The sequence below is a fragment of the Urocampus carinirostris genome, chromosome 5 (genome assembly GCF_059441175.1).
Source record: "Urocampus carinirostris isolate Australia breed hairy pipefish chromosome 5, RoL_Ucar_1.0, whole genome shotgun sequence".
Classification (NCBI taxonomy): Eukaryota; Metazoa; Chordata; class Actinopteri; order Syngnathiformes; family Syngnathidae; genus Urocampus; species Urocampus carinirostris.
The window spans coordinates 35678162-35700391 of record NC_142353.1 but is presented as its reverse complement, the minus strand read 5'-3'; the positions used below and the strand labels follow the sequence as shown (position 1 = coordinate 35700391).

Below are 22230 nucleotides of genomic sequence, written 5' to 3'. Positions count from 1 at the left end.
GGACATGCCTGATTTAAAGTTACTCCAACAACAACAGCAAGCAGATGATGAAAGTGCTGTACATTGGTCCTTTCAGGAGGTGTCTACTGCTACCGGTATCCGTTGAAACTAGTTCTATCTGTTTGATTTGGGAAGCAAACCCCCTACCCCTAAAAAATTGGCCTAGTAAGGGATGGGCTCCGCCAGGCTGTACTTGCCCAAGACACACCACAGGGAGTGATGCCCTGACGACCCTGGCGGTTAAGGGATCCGTGAACGGTGAACAGTACATGATTTAGAGAGCACATTTTGGCAGTGTCAAAATATTCCCTAGTAAATAATGAGCAAAAATAAACAGGTATAGCAACTTTTGGATTTGTTTCTAGATAATTTTGTTCAAACCAACTAATTAGTAAACTTTGGAAAAAGGGTGGGAAATGACAAAATATTAAATTATTGTCATGATTGGCCAATCAGGTTGCTAGTTTTTGACTTAAAGGAACAGTGTGTAATATTTGGTGCCTCCTAGTGGTAAAAAAAACCTTAATTAAAAAAAAGTTGATTTGAATATTAGGCAAAAATGCATGAATTATTATATCATTGTTAATTATTATACATTTTCATAGGTCGAGAAATTTGTATTTCTTTTACATAGTGGAATCCATACTTAGTAGTCGTCTCCATGTTGGCCTGGCATCTTGCTTCGACGCTGTGCTCATTTGGCACTGGTTCCTGATAGCATTAGGCAATACAGTGCCATCTAGTGGTCAAATATTACCTTAAACTCCCTTTATGTCGGATCTGCTTTTTTAAGGAGATTTAATAAAAATAAATAGATAGATAGATAGATAGATAGATACTTTATTCATCCCCTAAGGGAAATTCACATTTCCAGCAGCATCCCTGAGCTGAGAACAATACAATAATAAAGCCAAAAGAAAAACAATATACAAATACCCAGTGTGACGTGCAAATGCCCACTTTAGCATGTTATATAGATTAACTAAATAGTGCTACACATAATGCAGTAAGATCCAATGTAGGTGGTGTGGTTTAATGTGGGCCTTTACTCTGCCGGGTGGAGTTAAAGAGCCTCATGGCATGAGGAAGAAAAGACAGTGACAGCAATGGCTCAGGGGAGGTTATTTAGAACATTCAGAATCCATTGATGTCTTCTCGCCCTATTTTGAAGGTCTATTAAACCAAAATCATCACTGTTATATAGGAGATAAAAACATTTCAGACAAAAAAATCAAGCACACGATGTATTGAAAAATCAGGTTTTATTTCATTGTTTTCCTTTTCGATAAAGTAACACTTTAGGGATCCTGGCAAAAATGTTTTGCTTTGATTGGTCAAGTCCAAGACACTACATCAAGTCTTACTGATATTTGCTGACAAAAGTCAAATACTCGTGAACGTCATCGGGCGAGCCCACCGCGAAGGGTATCCGTTGGTGAAGGGCCCGGGGCTTCACGTCCAGGATCCTTTGGGTGCCGGTTGTGGCCACGCCCCCTGCCTGCTCCACCAGGAATGCGATTGGGTTGCACTCGTATAGCAGACGCAGCTACACACGCAAAAATCACAAGTTATTCATTAAATTATTGATTAAAAATACAGTACACGATACCAGATTCTTTGTGGCCATCTACTGGTCCTGAGTGCATTCTGATGTTATCTTTATTTTGAAACTTTGTAATAAATGTCCTCATCTGCATCAAATCGAACCAAAACCCTAACCCCCTAAACCCAAACTTTACCCCTAGCTTCAACCCCTTACCCATGAATGATATTAAATGAAATGATCTGCATTTATATAGCGCAAGTCAATGAAGACTTCCCAAAGCGCTTTACCCATTCACACACACACTCACACACCAATAGCTGCCGTGCAGCCATGCAAGGCGCCAACCTGCATTAGGGGTTCAGTGTCTTACCCAAGGACACTTCGACATGTAACACGGAGGAGCCGGGATTCGAGCTGCGATCGCTTGATCCCAAGACGAGCGCTCTACCTCCTGAGCTACTGCCTCCCCAATCTGATGTGTCTGTGCTGGGAATTGAACTCAAAACCCTTATCTTGTCTCCAGCCAGACAGTAAAAGTCAACTTCCCCTTTGTCCGCCTTGCACATCCTGTACAGCTGCCGTTTCACCGTGACTTTCACTTCACCTTCCCGTTTACTCTGCGATATCTCAACTTTTATCAAGAAAGCGAAACTGCATTGTCTTCTTTTTCTGGAAAGGGAATCAAAATCAGAGCTTACCTTCCCCTCCGGGCTTTTTTGGTTAGCCGGGTACATGAAGATGCCACCGTACGCGATGGTGCGATGCACGTCGGATACCATTGAGCCCACATAACGTGCACCGTAGGGCGTCCCGCCGTCCTGCATGTCCCACAAAAAAGCAAAAACCGGGTAGCAATCAAAGAAGTTCAACATGGAAATGACAGTAATGGTTCAAGTGATTTTTTTATTACACAATTGTCCAAAAACAGATTTGATTGAGTTAAAAGTTACACAATTATTCGAGGAAAAAAGTACAACTGTCGTAGAAATGTTCCGGTCCGCAGCCTTCGCTTGTCATGATTACCGATGTGAATCACCTGGCGCCAACCGCTGCGGGTTCTGATTGGCTCCCCGTCCCTATTTAAACCCAGTCCTGTCAATCCCCTGTTGTCAGACCATCTGCGAACCTCTGTTTATACAAGGCAAGCCTTTTTTTGATCCTGACTCCCGCCTGTCCGTTTTTTGCTCCCGTTTGTCTCTGGCTACGACCTGTTTTGATCTTGACCACGTCTGCTCTCCCGTACCGGCTTACGACCCATTTTTTATCCCGACTATGTGTACTCTCCCGTCCTGGCTTACGACTCGTTTCCGACCCCGAGCACGTTTTGCTCTCCCAGTCCCGGCTACCGACCAGTTTTTCTGTCCCTGACACCGCCATCGCTCGCTACGGAAGATCCACTTCCGTGTTCGGATCCCAATCCGAGTGCGAGAGCGACTTGCTTTCCGTGTCCAGCGAACACTGGATCGTGGGCGCAGCCCTTCCTCTTTCTTTCAATGAAACTTGTCTTCTCTTGCATCATGGCCACAGAACTCCAGATAAATAGCTTTCTGGCGAATCCATTTTTTCTTATTTTCAACTTTTTTTGCACAATTTGTTAAATTGCATTGCATCCTTTCAATAAACTCATTAATCGAAGCAAAAATAAATGTAATCAAATGAGAAAAAACAGCAAATTATTTATCCATTTCATCCTGCAATCAAACACGAATGTTTTATCAATTTGTGACGGTTGCCATGGCGCCCAATTGGCCCGCCCGTGTGGGGCCAGCTGCAGCTCATTGACAAATTGGATTTCCTTCTATTTAAGTTCAGTGGTCTCACACTCCGTTTGTCGGTCCGTTAACGAACCTCTGCCCCCAAAACGTGGGTTCTGACTCGGTCCTGGTTCCTGTTGGTATTTCCTGTCCGGTATTGTTCTCGTTTAATATCGGTTTCCAGTTTCGTTCACGTCTATTTTTGTCCTGTTCATTATTCCCCCCAGTTTTCGTTCCCGTCTAGTTTGCCCTGTTTAATTTCGATATCCTGTTTCAATATCAATCCTGACTGTTCCATCCTGTCCGGTATCGGCCCCATCTATTGATATCTGGTCGGACAATTGGTATTGAACTCGTCGGTTTCTGGCTTCCTGTCTTTCCACGCCAAACCGCTGCCTAACGTGCATGACTTCCCATTTCCCGTAAAATAAAAGCTTGTGTGAGAAACGTCACACATTTGGGTCCTTATCCTGTTCCGGTTCATAACACAATTACAATGATGTCTATTCTATTCTATTCTATTCTATTCTATTCTATTCTATTCTGCCGCTCCTTCTGGTGCTTACCACCTTGGCTAGGATGCAGCAAAGTGTTGCTCTAATATTTTAATGACAACAAAAAGGACTACAACTACGCTAGTATAAAGCATAGTTTGCTGTGCTTTACAGAGGATAAAGAATATGCACATGTAGGTGTATGTTTTCCTCCACTAAATGCATTCACATTTCAGTCGCGTGTAAAATCGCAACGACAAATGTTACTCGCTAACACAACAAGGACGTGTTTCGTCATCAACAATGTTAGCATGAATCAAATGTTCGATAGCTTGAATGCTTTCAGAGCAGGCGGCAAGTGAGCTTGTGTGTAATTATAACAGCGCGAGGAAAAGAAAAAGTAGGATGACATTCCATGGGACTCAATCTCAAATCAACAACTCAAAGTCCGCCGAGTGGGCCGGGTAAACAACTCGCGTGTCAGGTGGCTCTTTTGTAAAACTCTTGGCTTTTCACTACAATTGGTATGCTTGTGGCCTTAATCCATTGGCTTCTCACTCTTAAAGTACAAAGTGTGTGATTATAATGTTTTTTTTCCACTTCAAGTTTGTGGAGCCTTCTACAGGGTTCGTACACCTTTTTCATAGCCAAATTCAAGCACATATTAAGCCAGGGGTGTCAAACTCATTTTAACTCAGGGGCCACACGATAGAACAAACATTCTGCCGGGGGGCGGACTACTAGATTAAAGAGAAAGAAAAAGAGATAAAGAAATAAGAGAAAGAGGGAGGGAAAAGGAGAGAGGGCGGGACAAAGAAAGAAAAAGAGAGAGAGGGAGAGAGCGTGTGAAACAAAAGATAAAAAGTCGTGAGAGAGGGGGAAAAGAAAGGGAGAGGAAGAAAGAAATCCAAAGAGAAATAGAAAGGCTGAAGGAGAGAAAAGAGAAAAGAAAGCACGAAGGGTATGAAGAGAGAAAGAGAAAAGAGAGAAAAGGAAAAAAGGAAGTTAGAGCAAAAGAGGTTAAAAGACACAGAGAGAGAAAGAGACAAAGAGCAAAAAAGGAACAGAAAAAGAGAGACACAGAGAATGAAAGAGACAGAGACAGAGTGGGGGAAAAGGGATGGAAAAGAAAGAGAGAGAGAGAGAGAGAGGTAGAGAGAGAGAGAGAGGGAGAGAGAGAGAAATAAATACAAGTACAGTGTCTTTGTTCGAGGCACCTGGCTTTGGCAACATCAAGTTGACATATTTCAAACTGCAGCTTGTTTTTCTCTTGCGCTTCTCTGAGTGTTGTCTCGCGGGCCAGATTCAATCCCTTAGCGGGCCTGATCTAGCCCGCGGGCTGCCTGTTTGACACCAGTGTTTTAAGCCCTTTCAAGGCCAATTTTTTTATTTGTTCCAGTACGTTCAAAGGAAGAAATCCAGCGTCAATCAAAAGAACGATTTTATTGAATCAATATTTTTACTTTGATGACTAAAATAATGTCACAAACTAACTAGTTCATTGGACAAGTTATTTATAACCTAAGTAGTGCATTGTGGTATTTTACTCATTCACTGCCAGGTCAGTTAACTCATTACTAGCTTAGTTTTAGAAGAAAATAGAGGTTTGATTTTTAAACCTGTCAATGGCTGCTAGCACAGACTTTGTGCCATTTTGAGATGTTCCTTTCTACGGTCTACAACCATTTTGTGTCGATGGGCTGCTATAAACTGACATGAATTCTGCCGTTTTGTTTCAACAATGCACAGCTTGGCTACGCCACGCTTGTTTACAAACATGGAAAGGGCTCTAAAGGTGTTGGGTAATATGTCATGATTTGCCCTTTGGCTCCAGCTGCTGCTCATTTCCTGATTAATTCCCCTCCTATTTAAGCTCGGTACTCTCATTCACTCCTGGTCAGTCCGTCAACAAACCTCCGCACTTGCAAGGCAAGCATCTTTTGACTTTGGCTCCCGTTTTGTTCCCGATGTGTCCTGTATCCAGTATCCTGATTCTGTTTCCTTTATCGATCCCTGATCCAAGCTCCCTTCTCCTGTCCCGGCTACCCGTAACCTTATACTGTTTCCTGTATCGATCTCTGATCCAAGCTCCGTACTCCTGTCACAGCTACCGGTATCCTGATTCTGTTTCCTGTTTCGATCCCTGATCCAAACTCCGTTCTCCTGTCCCAGCTACCCATATCCTGATTCTGTTTCCTGCATTGATCCCTGATCCAAGCTCCGTACTCCTGTCCCGGCTACCCATATCCTGATTCTGTTTCCTGTATCAATCCCCGATCCAAGCTCCGTTCTCCTGTGCCTGCTTCCCGTGACCTGATTCAGTTTCTTGTATCGATCGTTGATCCAAGCTCCGTTCTCCTGTCCCGGCTACCCGTAACCTGATTCTGTTTCCTGTACTGATCCCCAATCCAATCTCCGTACTCCTGGCACTGCTACCCGTATCCTGATTCTGTTTCCTGTATCGATCCCTTAATAAAGCATTGTGTTACGCATTTGGGTCCCCTGCTTGTACTGGTCGTGACATAAAAATTGAGTTTCATATGGAAAACAAATAAAAAAAGGAAGATCTGTATGAATAAAAAGCAGAAAAATTAGCCAAACTTGGATTGATTTTAATGATACTAATTGCTCCAAAACAGAGTGCATTCAATCTTTCAATCTTAGAGACTGTTTGTCTTTTGCTTTTTGTCGTACTTACTTTAATTCATTTTTTGCGTGTTTTTCAGAGGATTAGTGTCTAAATTGGTTAAAATAGAATTGTAAATGGTTTTGGTGTTTTTATCTATTTATAACACTGAAGAGTTAACATTTGTAATTTATATTTTATCATTTTGCATTTTCAGGGATTTTGTGTTGTTGTTTGACTTTAAATCTGTTCAGTGTGTAAGAAGCTAAAATTGTTTTGTATTTTACAGTTTTTTTGTAGATCTGTGAATTAATTTTTATATTTCATGTGATTTGCAGGAAACCCCTGCAAAACATTTGATTTTTCTGATGGTGCATAATGTTTTATTGTTATTGATAATATATCATTAAAGGAATTACAGAGTTCTCAGTGAGCCGAGCCAAAAGACCCGGTTTTCTGGATAGAGCTGTCTTCTTGGGTGCTGGCGTGGCATTGTCATTTTCACACACTTTTTTTTTAATTTAATGCTTGGTTTTAGAGTCACACTGCCAGAAAATATGGCAACGGCAACAATTTACTGTAAACCCTTTTCAAGCTCTTCACCCAATATTCAAGATTTTTCCTGACATTGAAAACACAACACTATAATTCAAGCATTTTCCAGGATTTCAAGCACCCGTACGAATCCTGCTTCCAGTTCGATGTGGGAGGCGGAGCAGTCATGTGCTCGCTGACTCACACCGAGGCCAAAGCTTTGACTCATTCCTGACTTTCGCATGCAAACACATACCTAAAGGGAATGGGAACAAGGCCTTGTGAAACATGAGAGGATCCTTTCAAAAGGCTGCATAGGGGGGAGGCATGGGGGGGTCGAGGGTGTTGGTTGCTCTTATGGATTCGGAGGTAGATTCAGACACAGTTTAAGGCAGGAAATTTTAAGTTATTGCAGGGCTTGGGAAGTTATGCCTCAGGAGCCAGGCTTTTTTTCTCAAGTACATCTGGTTCACAGATAAAACCCACTTTTTTAGGCCAGGAGCGCAATACTGTGTTTCTACCACTAGCGGCAGTAGCGATTTTTGACCCAGGGCCACCCAGACCCTTGATTTTCACGAAATATTCAAAGTGTGATACTGATAGTCATCTAAGCCACCTAAAAGTAACACGATAAACCAATTATTTACTGCAAAAACTATCACTTCATTATTTTCTTTTTTTAAATAACTGCAAAAAATGTACACATATACTGTATTTTTAAATACTTAAATCAGGGGTCTCCAACGTGGTACTCACGGGCACCTGGGTGCCCCCCCCCAAGGACAGCTGAGGTGCCTGTTCAGAAAATATCTCATCAGTACTGGGTTATTGTGATTTTCTAGTAAATTTTTTATATCGGTTGACTAAGTCTACTTAACTCTATTTCTCGTAATAAACTTTGTAATAACATAGTAATAACATGATAAGTTGTTACTTGAGAAATTCAAATAAATAAATTCACAAGCCTCATTGACAAAAACATGAATCCAACATGGCGGCGCATGGATACATGCTTGCGGCTCGTCCAGCTAATCGTCCAGCTAATCTTCTATTTATTGCCGTTCTCTTGTCTTTTTTGCTTTCACTTTTGGACACATGTGTGGCCAAAAACACTTACAGTAGGGACGAACTTATTCGGTTGGGTGGGCGTCTAAATTTCGACTTTTCGGGCACTTTTTATAACGCCTATGATATACCGAGCGAACTTCAAAGAGACCCGGCATCCTTGTGGACAGCTATTCCTCTTAATAAACGACGGCGGCGGCCCCGTAAAGAAAGGAAACAGAAACGTGGTTGCCGTGCAGGTAGATGTGTGAAGCGTGTGAAGTCCAAGCAGCAAGATGGACGCGAGGATGGACGCGAGGATGTAACTAATTCCACCATTCATTCCTCGCCGGACAACCGACGCTTTAAACTCAGCGCTCACGAACGGCCACAACGCCGGGAGCTTTTGAAGATCTCGACAAAGACTACAAAGAGTTCAGCTAAGTCAAATGATTCAGCAAAACTGAAATTTGGTCTGTTAAATATTAGATCGCTTGCTCCAAAAGCTTTACTTGTTGATAACATTATTCGTGATTATAAACTTAACTGTATGGGTCTTTGTGAAACGTGGTTACGCCCGGATGAGCACTTAGCGCTAAATTATGCCTCTCCCCCAGACTACGAGAGTAGTCATATAGCACGCACGCTGAAAAGAGGTGGTGGTGTTGCGCTAATCTCTGAAAAATCGCTCAAATTTAATACACGTACCTCTAATAATTACAAAACGTTTGAGGCTCTTGTGATGCGGTCCCCTCAATTGTCAATTGATGTAATAACTATCTATCGTGCACCTGGGCCATACACAACTTTCTTAGACGAATTTGCTGAACTTTTGTCTGAACTAGTAACCTATGCAGACAAAATTATAATTATGGGAGACTTTAACATTCATATGAACTCCCCACACAGTTCACTTACTATTGCGTTTAGTTCTCTAATTGATGCATTTGGTTTTACTCAACTGGTTGACTTGCCAACCCATAAAAATGGGAACACGCTAGACTTGATTCTGACTCGAGGAGTTTTAACCTCAAACATTATGGTGCTACCGTGTACTACTGTTATCTCTGATCATTATTTAGTGACATTTGAGGTGCTAACTAACTGTAGAGTTAATAAAGATGAGGGATTTAGCGGACGCAATATAAGCACTGGCACAGTTTCTGAGCTCTTTGAACTCCTTCCTGGAGCAGTTGCGTCCTTTCCTAAATACAATGGCTCGATTGACTCACTCATGAATGAGTTCAATACCACCCTGACTAGTGTGCTGGATTCAATAGCGCCCATAAAACTAAAATCACGTCCTAAAAGACGCACACCTTGGTTTACTGATGAAACTAGAACCCTTAAAAAAGAATGCAGGAAATGGGAGAGAAAATGGCGCGCTACCAAGCTTGAGGTTTTCCATCAAACCTGGTGTGACAGCTTGTTAAAGTATAAAGCGGCCCTTGCCTCTGCAAAATCGGCCTACCTTTCGAAGGTGATTGCGTCTCAAAAGAACAACCCCAAAGCCCTTTTTGACACTGTAGCATCGCTTACAAGGCAACAGCCTATCGCAGACAGTTCGACACACTCTGCTCAGGAGTTAATGGTCTTCTTCACTAAGAAGATTCAATGCATACAGGAAGAAATTGCAAAAGATATTGTTAGTACCACACGTATTAAAGGACTGAAATTTACAGATGCACGACAGGGTGGCTGCCCTGGGAAAATGGCCGGTTTTAGTGAACTGTCACTTGATGATCTCAAACAAGTGGTGAATGCGGCCAAACCGACAACTTGCCAGTTCGACCCGCTCCCAGGTTCACTTATTAAAAGTCTTTTTAGCGTCCTTGGGCCTTCAGTTCTAAATATTATAAATACATCACTCTCCTCAGGTGTAGTTCCAGCAGCTTTTAAGTCCGCCGTTATTAAACCCACACTGAAACGACCCAACCTTGATCCAGAAATATTAAGTAATTACAGACCTGTGTCAAACCTACCTTTCCTCTCTAAAGTACTCGAAAGAGTAGTGGCACAGCAGCTGAATGCTTTCATATCCGAGAATAACCTTTTTGAATCCATGCAATCAGGATTCAGGGCTAACCACTCTACTGAGACAGCTCTGATCAAGGTAACAAATGATCTCCTAATGTCAATGGATTCTGGCGCTTCATCACTTTTGCTGCTGCTGGATCTTAGTGCTGCTTTTGACACAGTGCGCCACAATATCCTACTAGAACGGTTGGAAAAATGGATTGGTCTCTCAGGAGCTGTCCTCTCGTGGTTCAAATCCTACCTCTCAGATAGGACGCACTGTGTTAAATATGGTGAAACGACATCTGAGCCATTTAATGTTACCTGCGGTGTTCCGCAGGGTTCAGTGCTCGGCCCCCTACTTTTCAACATTTACATGCTTCCATTAGGTGATATTATTCGCAAGTACAATATCAGCTTCCATTGCTATGCAGACGACACTCAACTATATCTTCCGTTGGAGGAATCTTCCACACTAAACTGTGGAAATTTGGAGGCCTGTCTCACTGAGATAAAAGAGTGGATGTCACTCAATTTCTTGCGTCTTAACTCTGAAAAGACTGAAATGTTAGTCATTGGTCCTTCTAAATGCCGGGACTTATTCTCAAAAACTGCTGTGAACATTGACAAATGTCACATCACACAGAGTGACTCAGTTAAAAATTTAGGTGTCATATTTGACCCTGATCTATCCTTTGAGATGCATGTAAAGCAAATTACTAGAACTGCCTTCTTCCATCTTCGCAACATTGCTAAAATCCGTTCAATACTGTCTCAGTCTGATGCGGAAACAATAATTCATGCATTTGTTACCTCCCGTCTCGATTACTGCAATGCACTACTCTCCGGTCTCCCGAAGTCCAGAATCAAGTCTCTTCAGCTAGTACAAAATGCCGCAGCGAGGCTCTTAACCAGGACAAAAAAGTACGATCACATAACACCGATTTTGGCTAACCTGCATTGGCTCCCAGTTAGCCAAAGATGTGACTTCAAAGTTCTCTTAGTATTGTACAAAATCATACATGGACTTGCTCCCTCTTATCTTTCAGATCTGATCTGCCACTATGTCCCGGTCCGAAGCCTACGATCTGAGAGTGCTGGTCTTCTGATGATCCCGAGAGCAAAAAAGTCTTCTGCTGGTTCGAGAGCGTTCTCCATCCGGGCACCGGTGCTGTGGAATGCTCTTCCCCCTGAGATTCGATCTGCAACCTCAGTGGAAATGTTTAAATCTAAACTTAAAACTCACTTCTACTCCATTGCATATGAATAACCTACTCCTCTTGTCGGTTGAAAATAGTTTGTGTAATATAGTGTAACAATCTGTGAAGCCCTTTGAGACTCTTCGTGATTTAGGGCTATACAAATAAAAATGACTTGACTTGACTTGACTATTTAAATATTGATAATTTTAATGCAATCAATTAAGAAAGTACAATGAGAATTTATTCTACTATGAAACAAATGTATTTATTTTCATGATTACAGATGTGAATCACCTGTGCCCGCTCCTTTGGCGCCAACTGCCACGGACTCTGATTGGCTCCCTGTCACTATTTGAACTCAGTCCTGTCAGTCCCCTGTTGTCAGTCCGTCTGCGAACCTCAGTTAACACTAGGCAAGCTTTTTCGACCCTGACTCCCGTCTGTCCCATTTTTGCTTCTGTCTGTCTCCGGCTACGACCTGTTTTGATCCCGACCACGGCTGCTCTCCTGTCCCGGCTTACGAACCATTTCTGATCCCGACCACGTCTGCTTCCCCGTCCTGGCTTACGACTCGTTTCCGACCCCGACCACGTCTTGCTCTCCCAGTACCGGCTACCATCCCTGACACCGCCATCGCTCGCTAAGGAAGGTCCACTTCCGTGTTCGGATCCCAGTCCGAATCCGAGAGCGACTTGCTTCCCGCGTCCAGCGAACACCGGATCGTGGCGCAGCCCTTCCTCTTTCTTTCAATAAAACTTGTGGTAAACGTCACGCAATTGGGTCCTGTTTCCGTTCTGGTCCTGACAAGTTCGGCCTTTATAATTTTTTTTACTCCCACTCCGATTTTGTTGTACTATTGTATAATGTCAATAAAAGCCATTCAATCATTCATTTCTTGAAGGTCTTTTTTCTGTTTATCCTGGAGTGTCACGTCCGATCTTGTTGTAAACCGTGTTCCCGACATTATTATCGATGTCAAAAAAGACAATTCTAATTCTAAATACATGCCATTTTGAGTCACTGACACCATTCCCGTTCGTTTCTCAGCTGAATCATTGCGAGAAAGCTTAAAAAAGGGGAAATGGGAAATGTGCCGACAAGGCGAAAAAAAAAGTATGCCTTTGCATTTGCTATCAAAATATATTCCAAGTCATCACTGTACTAACACATGACCGCCACCTTGCATCACATGCTGCTCCAGTCTCCAAAACGCTGAGACGGCAGTTTATAACAGGAAGGGGAAGTTGGTCTGCGTGAGGAACGAGACCCCCAAACTCCCACGCCTTCACCCCCCCGCAGACAGTATCGACATAAAACACGTGCAGCTGACCTCAGGGTTCTTCTTGTGCTGGATGTAATGATTGACAGACGGGTGGAAGTATTTGGCGTAGCCCTCGTTTAAGCTGTAGATCTTCCCCTTGGGCTTGATCTTCACGTTCCTCTCCGTCAGAATGAACTCACCGATGGCCTGGCCACCCAAAAAAGTAATGAATATCACAGTCGCATTTTTCTCCGATCTTCTCCTCAACTCACTGGATCCAGCATGAAAAAGTTGAGACCCGTTCCGGTGCTGAGGGCCACCAAGGTGGCACTGCCGTAGAGGGCGTAACCGGCACAGACTATGTTGCTGCCCGGCTGGAGGGCGTCTTCTTCGGTGGGCTCACCCTCTGTCACCTGAGGGCACAAGATATAAAACCTAGTACAGAAATCCCTCATTTATCACGGGGGTTACGTTCTAAGAAAGAACCCATAAAAATTGAAATCCACGAAGTAGAAAACTTTATAATTTTGGGAGGAAAATGTTATACAAGAGCAGCACAGCAGCGCAGTGGTTAGCGCGTGTGTGGCACAGTTCTGAGGTCATGAGATCAAAACTTCCTATGTGGAGTTTGCATGTTCTCCCTATGCTTGCGTGGGTCTCCTCCAGGCACTCCGGTTTCCTCCTACATTCTAAAAACATGCATGTCAGGTTAAATAGCCGGTTCAAATTGTCCCTAGGTGTGAGCAAGCGAGTGAGTTGTCCGTCTCCGTGTGCCCTGCGACTGTCTGCCAACCAGTTCAGGGTGTCCCCTGCCCAATGCCCGAAGACAACTGTGATGGGCTCCAGCACCCCCGTGACCCTACTGAGGATAAGCGGTGCAGATAACGAATATTATACAATTAAATACTGTATTATTGGTTCATGGTTCAGATATCACTTGCAAACTGCCCGAAGATAGATGGGATGGGCTCCGGCATCCTCGCGACCTTAGAGAGGGTAAACGGAGCAGATAATGGATAGATGGATTGATGGGTTCACAGTTTCCTTGACCGGCTAGGTTATTGGGGCACCATTGAGGATGCAACTATGGACAGCTTTCTCCACTGCTGACATTTCCTGGCCTGAGTTTGGGTTGAGGCGGTAAGCACCAGTCCATTTTTCTTCCTCTCCATCCTGCATTCTTGGACTGTGCCCTGGAGAATAATCTTGGTTAGTCGTGATGATCTTGTGACGTGACCATAGACAACAGTTCTTCGTAAGGCCCAATGAGCCGTTTGATGGATTTGCGCACTGTTTCTTTTGTCACGTGGGCTATGTGGCTGATTAATTGAAGTTTTCTGTAGCATCACAACTCAATGGCCTGGCTTTCCTTCCAAGCTTTTCTGTGAGAGTCCATGTCTCGTAGTAACTAGATTTTGCATGGGTTTGATCTTTGATTTCATTGGTAAAGTCTCCTCCTTCCAGATGGGTTTAAGTCTGGTAAGTGTGGCTTTGGTTTGAGCTATCCTGGCCATGATTCTGATCCTTCTTCTGATATGACGGTTCCAAAATATTTAAATTTGGCGACAGGTTCAAGCTATTGGCGGTTGATGGTGATGTTTGTGGTGATACATTAGAGGTTGTTGGGTCTGTGCCGATTTGAGTTACTGTTCTTCTCCTGCTAGTCAGGCAAAACGGAGGTTTCTGATGTTATCTCCCCAATTCTGACTGTGCCTTCATGTTGGTCCAGGGCTTCGGTCATGATCCTCTCCAGGAAGATGTTGTGCGAGGTTGAAGAGAGAATGCAGCCTTGTTTCATGCTGACTGAGGTTTGAAACCACACTCCAATGATACCATTGATCAGTACCACACTCTTGGCATTGGCATACAGCTGGTAAATGGACTGAAATTGTTTCTGAGCCACGTTGTACTTTCACATGGTGGCCCACAAGGAGCCTTGTCATTCCCTGTCAAACGCCGTCTTGAAATCCACAAAGACATAATAGAGGTTTCTCCAGTGTTGTTGAAACTTGTCGCATAGAATGCGCAGGTTAAAAATCTGTTCAGTGGTGCTCCTTCCCTCCCTGAATCCTCCTTGTTCTTTAGCAAGGATGTTTTCAGCCTGTGGTTTCAGTCCGTTCAGGAGGACATTTTGAGGTATGTTATAGCTTTACTTGTATGGCTGATGAGACTGATGGTTCTATAGTTGGAGGATAGTTAGAGGTTAACTTTCTTTGGTAACACAATTATACAAGATTTTGTCCATGCAGAGGGCCACTGTCCCTTTTGTCAGATCATTTTGCAAATATTTGTCAAAATGTCTGAACCAAAAGAACAAACCTGTTTTACATGCTCAAGCATTTGTTCAATAAATACATGTACTGTACTGTATAACCTTTTTTTCTTTTTATTTCTTTACTAATAACTGCTTTACCTTCAAAGAGTAAGAAGCAAAGTGACTGTTAATCAATCGGAATGCAGAACTAAATGCATGATGCAAATGCATGAAGTACCGAAACTGTAAAATCACTCTGAAAATGGTGGTCTACTAGTGATCCCAAGAGCTAAGAAGAGAACTGTAAGAGAGCATTCTCCATTTGGGCCCTAGTCCTGTGGAATGCTCTTCCCCCTGAGATTCGATCTGCAACCTCAGTGGAACCGAATTTTCCTCGTGTTGAGGTTTTGGGGTTTTTCTTTGCCCTCAAGTAGGTTTTAGATCAGGGAATGGTGTAATAATAGTCTGTAGTTTGCAATAATATGTGGTCTGTGCAGCCCTTTAAGACTCCTTGTGATTAAGGGCTATTCAAATAAACATGACTTGACTTTAAATGGAAACTGCGTTATAGTGAGGGAATACGGTACTATGTTTTTTTTGTGCAAACCTTAACATTAGATATTGGAGAGTCCTGAAACTCGGTGTTATTGGGCCAATGCCAGGCCTTATTTAAAACTAAGGGTACTCATATGTTGAATGAAAAGGGAATTTGCTGCTCTCTTGTGGCCGAGTTATTTACCGATATCCACCGAGTTCTTCGGTAAAGATCGCTGACACAAAATAACATATACCGGTAATATGTATTAATTATTAAAAGTTTAATAAATACTTTTAAAAAATTTTTTTAAAAAAAAATAACAGAAGAAGATGGTGATGAAATATTAAAGATAACAAAAACAAGCCAGCTCAAAAAGAGCAACTAGGTAAATTAAAATAAAGAAATACAACAGTGAAAAAGGTACAGAAAACAAAAACACTGAAATCATGTGGAGTCATGCTGAAAATAATGTTTAACTTTAAATGGATTTTTGCAAGTGTATACAGAAAACTGCCCAATATTTACTACGAGGTTGTTCCTCATAACAAATAATAACAAACGGAGACAATAATAAAATAAAGTATCCAAAATATCAAAAAATAGCCAAAACAATAAAAATAGTAAATAAGTACATACAAAACAACAGGAGGTAAATACAACAGACTTCAAAAACTAAAAATAAGGCAAAACAATGCTGAGTCAGAAGCTTACGAATAAAGTTGTGATTTAAGACGATTTTTACATGTGGATAGAGGTGAACTGCAAAAAATGTATTACAAAGTTGTTCCAAGTATTAAATAATAATAAAAAAAGAACAAAAAATAACAAACAAACAAAATAAATTTAATGAAAAAAAAGTAATAAAATAAACAAATAAATAAATAAGTAAATATAACATAAAAAACTGTGAAAAAACACTGCTGTAGCAATAAACGCTGAAATGATTCAGTCGTGCTAAGTCAAAAGCAAGAGAATACAGTTTTGTTCTATGACAATTTTTACAATAGGATAGAGGCAAATTGACAAATATTTTATTGTTCCAGAACGTTTAAAAAAATATCCAAATACTTTAAAAAAAATGCTGATTTATTTGATTACAGACTTTAGGAAAAGTATTATATTGGGATAAAAAGACCTTTCGATAAAACTGTTACACTCTTCATTGTTTTGGTTGTTTAATGTATCTTATTTAAAGAGTTTATTAGTCACAAATACATATGCTCATTAATCTCTCTCTCTCTCTCTCTCTCTCTCTCTCTCTCTCTCTCTTTCCCTCTCTCAGGAGGACGGAAAACACTTATTCTTACACAAATCAATTTTAGATATAGTTTTTATTTAAAACAACTATAAATTAATATTCACAGATTTGAAAATAGATTAATCTTGAAATAACTATTTGATGAACAACATAGGGACGATTGATATGACCAAAAATAAAAATATTCCCGAAGACCAGCGATTTCACACGACAGTGACTGTGACCAAAAATGGCGGCGGGTTTATAGGTGCAGTGGCTAATGGCTCTCCAGGTACTACTCTTCAGCTGAAATTGCACACTAGTTCAGGTCAGTTTCCTATTTCTTACCAATTTCTTATCTTATATTTCTCAATTTCTCTATTAATTCTTTAATACGTATTTATCCTGGAGTGCCATGTCAAATCTCGTTGCAAACAATGTTCCCTGTCACTATGACGTTATCAATGACGTTGAGGACAATTCAATTCAATAGCCAACAAATAAGACAACTTAATGTATCCCCACCATGTGCAAACTCTCTGCTTATATGTGTAAATATATAAATGTGTGTGTGTTTAAAATAATGATTTATGGTTTTATGATAAATGGGTGCTTCTGTATCTTCGCCGTTTACAATTCAAACTACTCATGGCCTTTTCTAGCTTAACGATGTTTCCCTCTAGAGGCCATAAGAAGATTTGACTTGTTTAACTTTTAATCATTTATACTTTACTTTTACTTCACATTTTATGCTTTGTTCTGCAGTTGTTTTTGTTTGTATAAATATATATTTATTTCGCGTTTTCCTTATTTTGGAGGCCCACACTGTTTGGATATGGTTTAATGGCCGAAATCCTGAGGCCATCTGGTGCCATCCCTATCAGTGTGGATAACTCTCCCTCAGGTCCCTTTCTGAACATTGTTAGTCTGTGCCTTGTCATTATCACATTTTTTCCCATTACTGTTTATTTTGTTTTTACTGTATTTTAACCATTGTGTGAGTCTGTACCAGCTCAGTAGCCTAGATGGTAAGGCGCCCGCTTTGAGACTGGGAGGTCGGTGGTTCGCGCCCCGGCCGAGTCATTCCTAAGACTTAAAAAGTGGTCGGCGGCGCCCTCTGTTGGCTGCGGCTGCATCGGCTCGCTACAACGGGTCAGGTGCAATCGACATTTCGTTCTGTGTACATAGTTACACAGAATGACAATACAAGGAAATTATTATTATTATTATTATTATTATTACGTCTTTCGGGTTGATGGGCAAGGATAAAGAAGGGGATTTCAGTCAAGTCATGGTTATTTGAATAGCTCTCAATCACTAGGCGTCTCAAAGGGCTGCACAGACCACAGATTATTGCAAACTACAGACTATTATTACACCATCCCTTGATCTAAAACCTACATGAGGGAAAGGAAAAACTCAAAAACCTCAGCATAAGGAAAATGAAGAAACCTTGAGAAGGGACCACACATGAAGTAATCCCCCTTCCAGGATGATCAGGCTGCAACAGATGTTGCAATAACAAACAATACACAGATATTGTCAAAATGAAATATAGGTCATTCATAAGCTATAGAATACAAGTGTGTTTTAAGCCTAGATTTAAACAGTTCAATTGAGGTTGCAGATCGAATCTCAGTGGGCAGAGCATTCCACAGCACCGGGGCCCGAATGGAGAACGCTCTCGAACCTGTGGTTCTCTTCTTGGCTCTTGGGGCCACTAGTAGACCAGCATTTTCAAAACGAAGGCTCCATTTTATTGTCTTATTGTACATTGAATGTTTTATTACACCACAATTTTCAGACAATGTATTGCCCGAAAAGGTGCTCTACAGATAAATTTGATCTGATTTGACCAAGTGCTTCTGAAAGCGTAAATGATATTGTGGATTCTAGGATTGTGAGGTTGATAAGTGGATCGATTATCCATTGATAATCATTAGAAAAATTATAAAAGGTAAAACACAATAAGGCAAATAGAAAAAAACAGAGCCAGTGGGAGACTCACTCGTTTATAAATGGCAAAGATGGTGCCAATGGAAGCCAAGCAGTCGATGTTACTGGAGCCGTCCAGAGGGTCAAAACACACCACGTACTTACCCTGAAACACAAATTAAGAGTCAACTCGTTGCACAGAATACTGCAAAATGCATGTTACAACGATGCAAGAGCGACCCTCTTGTCTTTGGGCGTGACGATGAGTTCTTTGTTTTCCTCGGAGACCATGCAACATGTGCTGTAGGATGCCTTCAACATGTTGATCACCAAGTCGTTGGAGAGAACGTCCAACTTCTTCACATCATCGCCGGTCACGTTCACAGAGCCTGCCATGCCCTGTCTGGTTGTGCCCGTAAAAGGAAAAAAGTTCCATGTTAAGCCACACAATGTCCTCTTATCGCAGCACCAGATTATAAATGGAACCAGGCGTATGGCTATAATACACTGCAAAAACTCCAGAGGGGGAAACTATATCATATAATATAATAATAATACAGTGGAACCTCGGTTTTCGAATGCCTCTCACTTCGGACAAATCGGCGTTCGACCAAAAATTTCGAGAAATTCTTGCTTCGCTGTTCGGTCAAAAAATCGGAGTTCGAACGCCGGTACGCTAGGGTGCGATGCTGAGCAGCGTACGGGTGTTTTAGCCCCTAATTATGCCTCCGAAGAAGGTCGGTGCAAGCAGGACAGGTGAAAAAAGACAAGTTGTTCGTAAAACTATTGCCTTTAAGTAAGACATAATAGCTAAATATGAAAGAGGTGTACGAATTTCCGATCTTGCTAGTGAATACAGCATGGCTAAATCTACTATCAGTACGATAGTAAAGAATAAGGAGGCTGTGAAATCGAGTGATGCGGCTAAGGAAGTTAGCGCTATAAGCAAGCAACTGCCGCAAGTTTTGAAAGAGGTTAAAAAACTTTTGATGATTTTTCTCTCCCCACCGTCCACCACAAAGGTAAGAAATCCTATTCATAATCCTTTTTAAAATTTTTACACGTTCATGTTAGCGTAATCTTTCGTACGGAAGATTACGCTAACGCGAACGTACGATTAGCCTGGGTTAGCTTCATGTTTACGTTCATGGTAAACATTCAGGGTGTTGGAACGGATTAAAACGATTTTACATTACTTTTAATGGGAAAAACGATTTTGGTGATTGAACAAATAGGTTTTCGAACAGGGTTCTGGAACGGATTATGGTCGAGAACCGAGGTTCCACTGTACTAATAATAATACATATAGCATTTCACATTCTGTCGGGGTATCATTTTTTAGAAATGAAAACAATGCATTGCCTTCATTAAAGGTGGTGTCCGTAATTTGAAAATATTTCACTTGCTCATGCCATCTTCTGGCTGAAATCATCTTTGCAGCCTCTATCAAGCTGCATGTGTTGCGTGTGCAAGTACGTGACTTTTTTGGAGGTGTCCTTAAAGCCTCAATGTGTAATATTTGACCACTAGATCGCACTGTGTTATCTGATAGGAGCGAGGGCCAGTGATACACAGCACAGCGTGGTGGCAGGACCCTGGACAAATATTGGGCCGACTTAAGTGTAATTTCTCAACCTATGATTTTTTTTTTTTTTAAATTAACTTTATATGATAGTTTAGGGGCAGCACGGCGGGGCAGAGGTTAGCGCGTGTGCGGCACAGTTCTAAGGTCTTGAGAACCTCCTGTGTGGGTTCAAATCCAGCTACCGGACTTCCTGTGCGGAGTTTGTATGTTCTCCCTGTGCTTGCGTGGGTTTCCTCCGGGCACTCCGGTTTCCTTCCACATTCCTAAGACATGCATTTCAGGTGGATTGGCCGGTCCAAATTGTCCCTAGGTGTGAATGAATGAGCGAGCGAGTTGTCTGTCCCTGTGGGCCCTGCGATTGGCTGGCAACCAGTTCAGGGTGTCCCCTGCCCGATGATTGCTGGGATGGGCTCCAGCAGCCCCGCGACCCTACTGAGGATAAGCGGTGCAGCTAATGAGATGAGATGATAGTTTAGGTATTTTTGGCCTAGTATTCAAATTTAATTGGTTTTTTTTTTCTGCATGAAAGTTTTTTGGACTACTAGGAGTCACTAAATGTTACAAACGGTCCCTTTAAAATAGTCCAACATTTACTATTTTCTCTATCAAGTATGTGCCAACGAAGCCTAACTGAGTTCAAAGAGCCATTATGCTTTTTTTTCTACCATGCTTATCTACTTTTATCTTACATTCAGCAGAGGATTGGGGGGGTCGGGGGAGTGCTGGAGAGTGACGTCATGCTTGTTCCAGTGGGTTATTTTTTAATTTCTTTATTTTTAATTTTTTATATTTTTTAATGGGCGCCACCAGGCTGTAATTGCCCAAGACATACCACAGGGAACTGTGTCCCTATGACCCGAGGAGCTAAGGGATCTAACCAACCAAGCTACTAACATGAAAATGGTGCAAGTAAGAAGAGGCCTACTTCAAGTAAAGTCCAAACTTCAACCCAAAAGCCAAGAAAAAAATGAAAAAAGAAAAGTTTTTTTTTTAGCGCATCTAAAAAATGCCCGTACTTGCCTGTGCACCATGAATGAGCTGACTGAGGCTGACAAAATTCCAAATCCTGTACAGCTCCTTTGAAAAACTTGCTCCACAATTTTGGAATGCCTGACCACATAGTATGAAAAACCTGGATGTCAGGGTCTGGTGAGCCGACAGCCTCCCCCTCCTTCCAACCTACACCTTCTTATATCGGTCCAAGGCTGGAGAACTGCAAAACATTGAGTTTTACTTGCTGAACCGGATTCGAGCAGTAAGGCTAAAACGTTTAGTTTAGTAGCAATTTAGGATGTGTTTAGCTACGCAGATGACACTCAACTATATCTTCCGATGGAGGAATTTTCCACACTAAACTGGAAATTGGGAGGCCTGCCTAACTGAGATGAAAGAGTGGATGTCACTCAACTTCTTGCGCTTTAACTCTGAAAATGCTAGTTATTGGTCCATCTAAATGCCTTGACTTGTTCACAAAAACGGCTCTGAACATTGACAAATGTAATATCACCCAGAGTGACTCAGCTCAAAATTTAGATGTCATATTTGACCCCGATCTGTCGTACGTTGACAATATCTGTGTATTTTCCCTCATGTAGGTTTTAGATCAGGGGATGGTGTCTTAATAGTCTGTAGTATGCAATCGTTTTTGAACTGTGCAGCCCTTTGAGACTGTTTGTGATTAAGGGCTATACAAATAAACATGACTTGACTTGACATGACTTGACTTGTTTTTGCTATTTTTTTTAATCATTTTTTTACTTTTATTTATTTTTTTTGTCTTTGTTTAGGTATTTTAGAGGCTTGTGTGTGGGGGTTGCTTCTATGAGTATTGAGTATATGGTACAACTGTATGATTGATAATATTTAATATTATAAGCTTTTATCATCTATTTTTTTCCTTTGCAACGGGGAGAAAAACAAAACCACGTACTATTGTCTGTCATGTTGAATTTATTTTGTCTATCGATTTAAAAAAAAAATAGTGTGGGGATTTAGGTGCGCCTTATAATGTGGAGAATACACTACTCACAAGTGTGCCAGTCCGGCCTTGCGCACGGCCGAGGAGATGGCCTTGATGGCAGTCATCATGGCGTTGAGCAGCTGGGTGAGCTCACCCGTCGCCCCCTTGGCTTGCCGGCCCGTCTCCGTGACAAAACGGGTGAGCGTCCATGCATCCGTGTCAAAGGCCGACTGGTCCGACATGC

At 41.7% G+C, this 22230-nt stretch overlaps 1 protein-coding gene across 1 annotated transcript; it reads right to left on the bottom strand.

The window, feature by feature from the left end:
- Positions 1 to 1324: 1324 nt before the first annotated feature.
- On the bottom strand, positions 1325 to 22230 carry fbp2 (fructose-1,6-bisphosphatase 2). The gene is made up of 7 exons (XM_088336593.1): positions 22056 to 22230; positions 18682 to 18844; positions 18515 to 18607; positions 12750 to 12890; positions 12547 to 12684; positions 2245 to 2364; positions 1325 to 1546 (listed from the first exon to the last, which is right to left on the bottom strand). The coding sequence occupies exons 1-7, from the start codon at positions 22226 to 22228 to the stop codon at positions 1361 to 1363; spliced, it is 1014 nt and encodes a 337-aa protein (XP_088192719.1). The 5' UTR covers positions 22229 to 22230; the 3' UTR covers positions 1325 to 1360.